Below are 9696 nucleotides of genomic sequence, written 5' to 3'. Positions count from 1 at the left end.
GTGGTTGAAATCTATAAAGTGAAATTAAATGGTGAAAAAAAATGAATTGCTCCTCTGACCAATAACATTCATTTGATTGTTCTGATTTCTTGCAGTATGAAAACTGAATAAAAGTCAATAAAATTGTTTTTGTTTCCAGTAACATATGTACTTTTCCTGTACTGTCAGCTTAGGTCATTAAATGAGTTTTCATGCCTCAAAACCAAACACATTTGTGACAGGCAAAAACGCTCTTTCAAGTCTTCAGTTTCATGGAGCGTTCTGGGAGAGAATTATGGTTTTCCATCTGAGAAATACACATGAGAATGAACAGCATCTGTGTTCTCAAGGATATTTTTAATGCGAGTGACCAGCAACACTCCAGCGTAACTATTGCTAGAGAGATTTATAGAAATCTGCTTCTCGTTTTTCAGTCTGAAACAGCAAGTCCAGCTTGCCATTTGGATTAGTTATATATTTCTGAAATATTGCAGGGTAGACAGACTGTCAGTATCGAATTTGATTAGTCGTGTTAATGAATTTAATTCAAAATTTATATGATTGTCCTTTTAACAGATTTGATTCAAAATATAAGCCATTTTTAGCAATGCAAACTTAATGTGTCTCATGCAGTTAAGCTGTTATATCAAATATTGTCATTTTTTGCAGTTCACAGTCCGAATGATGTTGGCAATGTGGATAAACGTGCAGACAAACAGACACCAGATAACACCCCAAAACCCCTCACCTCATTCCCCGTCCCACCCCTAAGACCCCCATAACCCCTTCGATCCATTCCACGTTCACTTTTTGGCTGCTTATGCAACTCATTTCTTAGAAAAAGTGTCTGTGGGATCGGATAGCCCGGGTCCAAAATATCGTACCCCAGTTTTCGCGAGCCCGGAACTAGTTGGCTGGGCTCAGATTTATTGTACCTTGCTGTTCTGGAGGAAGTATGCATGTGGTCAGTAGCGAGGAGCCTGCGACCCAACCTCCCTCTCATGTTACGCCCTATATATAACATCCATTCCTCCAGCACCTCCGTTCAACCCCCCTCCCTCGTTCCCTCGCTCCAACTCCACTTCTCCAGAAGCGCTGTATCCAGTCGGGCCCAGACGGCTCAGTCTTTCCCTCTCCCTCTCTTTCTCTCTCTCTCCCGTCTGTCATCCGAGCTTCCTCTTGCAGGCTGTGTGTGTTTACCCTCTTTTTCGGCCTGGCAACGGGGCTGCATGCTCAGGATTACCGGAGGCCTTGCCTTTCATCGCTGCCCGCTTCCTCTTCCTTTCGCCTGGACTACGGTGGCCACGGGTGCGAGGCTGTTACGGAGTTAAGTGGATTTGTAGATACTAAAGAGACATGGATCACTCTCTGTTCGGATGCCTTCGGAGCCCGCATGCCCCGTCCCAAGCCCTGCACCCGGCGTTCGCCCAGTCCTCCCTGGCCCTGCACGGCCGCTCCGACCACGTCTCCTACCCCGACCTCCCGGGACCCTCGCCGCCCTGCAGCTACGCGGGGGAGGAGGGCGGCTTCGGAGGACCCCATCACAGAGTTCACCTTGCTCCGCAGCATCCACACCTCTCGCAGCATCAGCCCTCCTGGCATGTGCCGCAGATGCCCTCGATTGACGGCGAGCGCCACGGCCTCTGCCTGCCGCACCCTGACGCCGCGGCTCCAGAACTGTGCGGCGCAGGAGGAGTGGGCTCGCAGGGCCTGTGCGCGGGCAACCCAACACTCTCTGGAAGTGACCCTTCTGGGGCGTCGTGTGTGTCCGGAGAATATGGGAGACAGACCATGTCACCTGTTGAACCGGAGCGACGGAATAGCAAAGGGAAAAGTGACAGTTCAGGTACGCAGCTCAAAACGTTTTCTTCCATGTTCATATGCGTTCAGTAGAAAAGGCATTTTGAACTTGATTTTATTTTTTTAGCTTGATTTTTGTTCAGTTATTACAGTATAAATAATTCAAGTGTTTTCCGTGACTCGAGAACTGAATATTGTCTCTTTTGTTACTCATCAGATTTATTCAGAATAGCACAAGTAAAACTTTTACTTTATTCAGTAATACAGCATTCGATTTATGTATTATTTTTTTAAGAAAAAAAACAAAACATTGGTTTTAGTAATATTTGTTGTATTGTCTATTTTCTCTCATCTGGACTGGATTTGGAATTTAATTTTGATAATATGTTTTAATAAATAGTAAGGTGAAATCCATCCATGCACCACATTATATGTTTAATGTAATGTATTGTTTAGAAAATAGCTTCGTTTTATTTTAATAGTTTATTTTGCAATGTTCAGTAAGAATGAAAAAATTTGTGTACCTTTATATTTTGACATAAATAAAACGATTTAAAATAGGAAAAGATTTATCAGAGATTTAAAGAACTTTATTTTAACATTTAAATTTCAAATAGCATTTAAGATTTTATATTTATACAGTTTAATCCATATCAAGATCCATAACAAAAATTATTCTATATGTACTAAATGGATTTTATTTGTACTGCACTTTAAAAAATGATTTTTCAAAGTTTGCAAGAAAATACTATTTCTGTTTTTTTTACTTCAAAGTTTCACATTTAATTCAATGTGTTACTTGTCATTTGTCTGTAATTTGTTAAATTTACTTGCAGTTTCTGAATAGAAATTGTTTCAACGTAAATCCTACACCATTTTTTTCAGTGTGTATTTAACTACATACTAAGAATAATTTAATACAACTGTCGTCTGTTAGAAAAGACAAGCAGAAAAGTGCGATTCATTTTTACACATCTGACATTGAGATCAGATCCACACACACACAAACGCTCTAATCCATCTATGAACCATGTAGAAGAGCGTGCAAACTTTACAAATAAATCAAACTGAGCAGTTGTCATGAATATGGTCAAAAGCAGCTTGATATTTCTTAGTTTTAAGAGAGAATGCTTCCTGATATGAGAATAAATTAAAGGTTGATTGAACAAAAAACAGGACCAGAATCCTGACTGGGCTGGACACGGCACAGTAGTGTTTTAATGGCAGGGCCTGGAGCTGTGGGGCTGCCCTGTTTCTTTCTCTCATCAGTCTCAGAGGTGTAAGTCACTCTGGCATTTACCCTCAGGTCTTTAATAGACCACAGGTGAAAGCCGCCGTTAAATGCTCACATTGCCCGCAGCTGCGCTTTTGATACCCCAAACACATACGCACCATTTATGGCTGGGGAAAACAGTTAGAGCTGCAGCTGGAGAATTTTTATATAGAACGTGACCTTAAAATTCAAGAACAATAGAAAATGTCACACCTGGTCATCTAAGTGGTTTGACATTGACACGCAGTCTTTAAAACTGTGGTGCAGAAAAAGCAGCTTAGTTGTTTTGCACGAACACACAGATCTTGCCGTATAAAGTGGAATTGTGAACAGAGCGAATGCCTACAGGAAAAAAGTGACTGCTGTGAAAAAAAGATTTAGTTCACTTTTTTCACTTTTACAGTAGATGAACTGAATTACCCCAGCTTTTACTGTACAGCTAATAATTTTTTTCTGTCTGTTTAGTCATGCCATGAAGGGGGTCTAAATGCTGTAGCTTATTATCCAGGTGCCTGTAATTTATGGCATGATGGCATACTGATGGATAGGCCCAATGCTGGTAGAAATTTCCAGAAGGCTCCTGTTGGCACTTGCTGTGCCTTTATACCAAATCCAATTTCCTCCAGTCTGTTGGCAGTTATCAAAGCCAGTGTGGTTTCCATTTAGAGCCGTGTCAGATATCGAGATGTTGCAGCGATAGGCTGAACAGATTAGAGATTATTCCTAAAAGTGATGTTGGAAATGAAATATGAGTTTCAAAGCTCATCATCTTGTGTTCTATAAAAACCTTGGATTTCTAGAGCAGTTGTATTTTTATGCCGGATTCAAAGGAGCCAAAAATTCGACATCTAAATCACACCCGTCCCTGAATGGCAAGCCAAAAGATATTCATTGGAAACATATTTTCCTTTAAAGATTTCTTTGTAATGAGTTGTTTCAAAGTCTCTCTGTCTATTAACGGCATTTTAACTGACTGTTTTGCATTACACTGTTTAAGTGTATTACACTGTTCATTCTCAATATATCACATTATAAAAGTAAACACTTTGACATTGGAAAATTAGTAGGGTACCAAAGAAAAGAAAAAGGCTGTATATAAAATTCAAAATCACAGTAGTTTAGTTTATAAATATTAAAAGAAAATGTATATAAAATTATAAGGCATGGTGTAATAATGAGAATGTTATTGGTTGCTATTCACATATGTATACTCCGTGGTGACCTGCGATTTATTACCTTTATAAAAAACTATTTCTAACTGATCAATCCCTTGAGTTGAGTTTTGTTGGAAAAAACCTAATGCATTTAGGTTGATTTAGTGACATTAAATAATATTTTTGATTTTAATAAAATCAGTTCATTTAGATGCTACCAAATAAAATACTTTTTAACAATTGCTTTATCCAATTGCAAATAATAATTCTTGATAAAAAAAACCCAATTAATTATTTGCCCTGGAATTTACATACTTTGCTCATGATAATCTATTCAGTTTCATTGTTGATTTTAAAGAAGCTCTTCAGGCAGCAACAAAGTTAATGCTTCTTTTTAAATTTAGTATTTAATGAATTAATAAATGAGGAAATCAAACTGATTTTATACCCTATATATTCCTGTTTTTGCAGATAATTTTTTTCAGTAATATAGACACATCATCATAACATTATATGTCTTACTGTACCTAAATATATATTGCATAACAAGCTTCAATCAACACATAAAGGGTTGAATTTGATCATTTTTGGACCAATCATAAATGCTCCCTGGGAAAGCTTCATGTATTCTGTTAAAGGAGACGTGTGTGGAAAATGAAGAGTAAATTGATCTGATTTTTGGAGAGTGTGAACGAAGCCCTGTTGATTCAGGCCAGATTTGAGAGCATGTGTTCCGTTCTCTGGCCCTTCTCCGCCTGCTAAAAACACCAGAGCCATATCGCCATAATAAAGGGTGATTGGCAGGTCAAATTGTGCCGCTTTCATTTTTATTTTTGTTCGTTTATTTTATTTCAGAGCCCTGCAGTTTATCACACCATCTTATTTTTTCACCCTTTCGCTTTCCCTTAATGTTTTTTTTTCTCTCTCTTTTTCTTTTTCTATGCATTTACAGCGGCTGGAAAGTGATCTGTTTTTCATTTCAGATTCCCAGGATGGGAGCTATAAGTCAGACGTGAGCAGTAAACCTAGGAAGGAGCGCACAGCGTTCACCAAGGAACAGATTCGAGAACTGGAATCAGAATTCGCTCACCACAACTATCTGACACGGCTTAGACGTTACGAAATCGCTGTCAACCTTGACCTCACAGAGAGACAAGTACGTTCAATGCTGAGCCTGTTTTCACATGTTACCAACAGACATAACACTGGCACTTCAAAATATTTCTTTGCTTGACGGGTAAAAAAAGCCTTCGCATAAAGGCTGACTTCACTTAAAGTGATTAAGTCGTATAAAGTGATATACACAATGCTTAGTAATTTTCAACAAATTAAATAATATGACCTAATTTACTGAAATAAATCTCAAAATATTTCAGTATAGGTTCTCTAGAAATATGTTTTACATTAGAAATGAGTGACGTGTTTTATACAGGGCTCTGTGTCGAGGGGTTCAGTCTATTTGTTAGGATTGAGGGAGGGATTCTCTCTTTTTTTTTTTTTTAGAAGATTTTTTGAATGAGTTTTATTGGATAAGACAGAGGGAAAGTGACAGGGCGAGAGAGAGGGACAGCAGGAGCGGGACATGATCCATGGCTGGACTTGAACCAGAGTCCCCATGAGTACATTTTCATCGAATATTACATTAATTCAGAGGCCTCCAATTTTCCCATCTGCTAATTAACTGCAATGATATAAACCTTTCAAAATAGTGACAATAAAATCATATGAAGGAGACAGGGGCTAGTAGTCACAAAGGTGTACAGTATCTCAGTTACTATAAAATTTAGAGTAAAAAGTCCTTTTTTTTGGTCACACTTTTTTAAAGGTCCAATTCTCACTATTAACTATGACTTTTGTGTCGATAAACTTCTAATTTGCTGTTTATAAATATAGTAAGTTAGTTGTTAAGTTTAGGTACGGAGTAGGATTAAGAGATCTAAAATATGATCATGCAGAATAAGGCATTAATATGTGCTTTATAAGTACTAATAAACAGCCAATATGCTAGTAATTTGCATGCTAGTTAATAGGGAGAATTGGTCCTTAAAATAAAGTGTTACTCAAATTTGAAAGAAATCTATTAATGACTTAATTTCTGTTGGTTTTGTGTATTTATATCAGAATTTGGCTATTTATACTTTACTGCAAAGAAAATAGTAGCTGTTTAATTGCAGGCCCCATTGTGACAACTTACCTCAATAGACTGTAAAGCATGCCCTGTTATTGGGGAACATTGTCACAATAGGTTTGAATAATTATGTTTTATAGTTTTTTTCCCCATATACTGTACGTTCTTATATCTTATATAGTCTTCTTATAAAAAACCTTTTTAAGGCCTTATAACGTACGTTTACTCACTTTTACTCACTGGAGTAAAAACTAGCCCCAAGTCTTGCATATTACTCTTTAAATATATTTAAAATTAGACAATGGTTGAAGCTCACTGTAGATCTACGGTAGATACTGATTCTTCTAAATGAACCGTACATCCCACACAGCCATTCCAGAGTTTAGGATCATTCCAGATGAGTCTTGACCTAAAAAGAAGCTGTACTGTACGGCAACTCACTTAGGATTTGCATTTTTGTTTTATTCCCCTTTCTCTTCCTATACTCCTCCACACAATTGCTTGCTATCCAATGACTCTCAGCACAGATCCAATAAATCTGTGGACGTGGGTTGATCTCAAATCTTTAACAAACAAAGTCTGAAAATCAACCCTTTCTGTGCACCTTCGCTCTATTGCATTTATATTTATATTTATTCCACATACACACCTTTGAATACATATAAAAATGCATGTTGTTTTGAAATAATAAATTGTGAAATATGGTAGCACAGTTCCATAAAGCCTGTAGTTATTAGTGTAAAGAGTTGCAAAAAAGTTCCCACACTACATCTAAATGTTTTTGTCATGTAAGGAAAGCTGCCGACTCATTTAAGAGCTCTCTCTAAAATACCTGCGCTGCTCTTCCTAAAATAACCCCCTGAGCCTGAAATAGTCCCGCTGTCAAGCCAGGGGTGGGGGGTGAGGCGCCGCCACTCGGTCCAGATCCGATCGACCCGTTTTAGGCAGCAGCTTGATCATCCCAGAGGAGACACAAATACAGAGCAAAGTGTCAAGTCAGGACCTGGAACGTGGGCCAACGGGCGACCAGGAGTTTTGCACCAGCACATAACTGACCAGGTGGAAATAGCCTAGAGAGTCAATGCTAGCCCCCACAGAGCCAATCATATCGCTGCTCTACCAAACTTCCCAGAAATCTGCTCCAGAAGAAAAACACAAGAGTCCACCAGATCCTCAGTTCCTTTAAAGATTAAAAGCAGATATGAAGGACCCACAAAGCACATGAAATGAGGTGTTTTACTTGGTTTACGTATGTGGTCCATACGTGTGGGATCTGAGTGCTGTGTTGGCAGAAGTCGTTGAGAGAAAGCTTTAAATCTGTCGCTCATCCGATCTGATACACGGTCGCACTATGAAGGGGGTTCTGATACAGAGGGCGTGATGGTGGTTTTAGCGTGGGGGTCTGCGTGCCAAAACAACTCTTTCTGGAAAGTGCCATAACACACACCCGAACACACATTCCCACAAAGTGGCGTTGAGTTTCCCTGATGCAGATCTTGGACGCCTGTGTTGCTAGGAGACCAATAAAGTCCCATAAACATTGTGTGTAATTGACTACTGTATAATAGCTTGGCCAAAAATGAGTCTCCTAATGAGCAAACAACACTTATTTATTCATTTGTTTTTCTTGAATTATAGATGGTATTCAACATTTATTCATGTTCATAATTATTCTTACAAGTATACTTAATATAATACAGGGTTGGGAAGATTTGAGCAAAATATAAGAAGTTGTGGAAAACAAAATTACTCAATTCTTTACCTACTGTAAAATATGCAAAATACATTTTTACCTCAACTAATTAGACATTTTTCTGTAATTGTTCAAATCTGTTTAAAAACGGTTAAAATCAGAACATTTTAATTTTGCCATACATGAGCACAAATATGTCCATTACACAGTTTTCAGATAATAAATTAAAATAAAGATGTTTAATATTAAATAAATGCAAATAAATATCAAAATATATAAATTGTATTTAATGCGATTCTTCAGTTGAATTAAATAATACATTGAATTAAAGCATTCGTTAAGTTCTTCCCACATTGAAGTCAATGAAATGGTTAATTTATTCATAACTGTATAAAAATAAAATCTCATTTCATTTTATATTCAAATTTCAAATCGAATATTTCTGGAAATACCTCAAATAATATTTTGTGGGTGGGGTTGTTATCAAAACTAAAACCCTTTAAAAAAAATGTTGATTACTTGAAATAAAATAAAGATTAACGAAAATAAATAAAGTTTAAAAATAAACGTATTTCTGCTAATTGCAGAGGCAACATTTCTGATTTTTGTTTAGTTTAAGTACTAAAATAACTAAAACTAAATAAGCTAAAAAAAAAAAAAAGAAAAATGAAAAAAAAAAAAACGCAAAATTGCTTTGAACTAAAAAAGTTTTTGACTAAAATCTTTAACTAAAATTAAAATCTAATTTAAAATATTATCAAAATCTATAATAGTATATCAATGATACCAAAATAACACTGTGTGATAATTTTTGAGCAATTAATATTGAGAAATAAAATGTACTATTAAAAATTAGGCTAAGAACAGTTGTATTTTTTTTCCATTCCATTTTGATTCTACCTACTTGAATTTAAATTTGAAATATAATTCTCCATCCTGTTTGCTTTCTATATACTTTATATGACTGCTTTATCAGTTTTTCTCTTGCACGCAGGTAAAGGTGTGGTTCCAGAACAGACGGATGAAGTGGAAGCGGGTGAAGGGAGGTCAGCAGGGAGCCGCTGCGCGGGAGAAAGAACTGGTGAACGTAAAGAAAGGAACTCTCTTGCCTTCTGAGTTCTCCCCAATGGTCGGACTGCACCATCCCATGGGTTCGCCCAGCAATGAGGACGACAGTCATGACAGTGACCAGAGCTCTGAGCGCGTGCATTTATGATGCCCGCCCTCCAGCCGGTCACAACCTGCCAATTTCCTCAGGAATCAACTATGTTGGTACTCCGAAATCTGTTAACAACTAGTACTGGGCCGCGTTGTGTTATTTCATTCTGAGTGGCTAGGGTTTGTTTTTGGTCTGTGAAACAGATGCTCACAGGGTTGCAAACCAGAGCTCAGCCCCCAGTGGCACCGGACTTGAAGAGTAGTCTAAATAATAGTCATAGGTGGCCACAGTTTTCAAGAGACTATGCATTTCATCCGATTTTGACATTGTAAATAAATGTAAGTTTGAATGTTGCAAACATTCCACACGAGTGCCTTTGAGGGGATTTTTGCACTGTTTTAATTTTTGCCCTAACTGTTTGCTACTGTATTTACATACAGATTTTGATAAAAATACCTTTAATTAAAAACACATTGATATAATCTGTGACAGCACAGAATAAGTATTATC

The 9696-nt window shown here is 37.4% G+C and overlaps 1 protein-coding gene across 1 annotated transcript; it reads left to right on the top strand.

The window, feature by feature from the left end:
• The first annotated feature begins 990 nt into the window (after positions 1–990).
• meox2b (mesenchyme homeobox 2b) lies at positions 991–9430 on the top strand. The gene is made up of 3 exons (XM_016533202.1): positions 991–1825; positions 5190–5362; positions 9022–9430. Exons 1-3 carry the CDS (start codon positions 1336–1338, stop codon positions 9241–9243), a joined length of 885 nt encoding a protein of 294 aa, XP_016388688.1. The 5' UTR covers positions 991–1335; the 3' UTR covers positions 9244–9430.
• The last annotated feature ends 266 nt before the right edge of the window (positions 9431–9696 follow it).

The sequence above is a fragment of the Sinocyclocheilus rhinocerous genome, unplaced genomic scaffold (genome assembly GCF_001515625.1).
Source record: "Sinocyclocheilus rhinocerous isolate Xijiao unplaced genomic scaffold, SAMN03320098_v1.1 scaffold574, whole genome shotgun sequence".
Taxonomy (NCBI): Eukaryota; Metazoa; Chordata; class Actinopteri; order Cypriniformes; family Cyprinidae; genus Sinocyclocheilus; species Sinocyclocheilus rhinocerous.
This window is presented reverse-complemented; position numbering and strand designations above follow the sequence as displayed.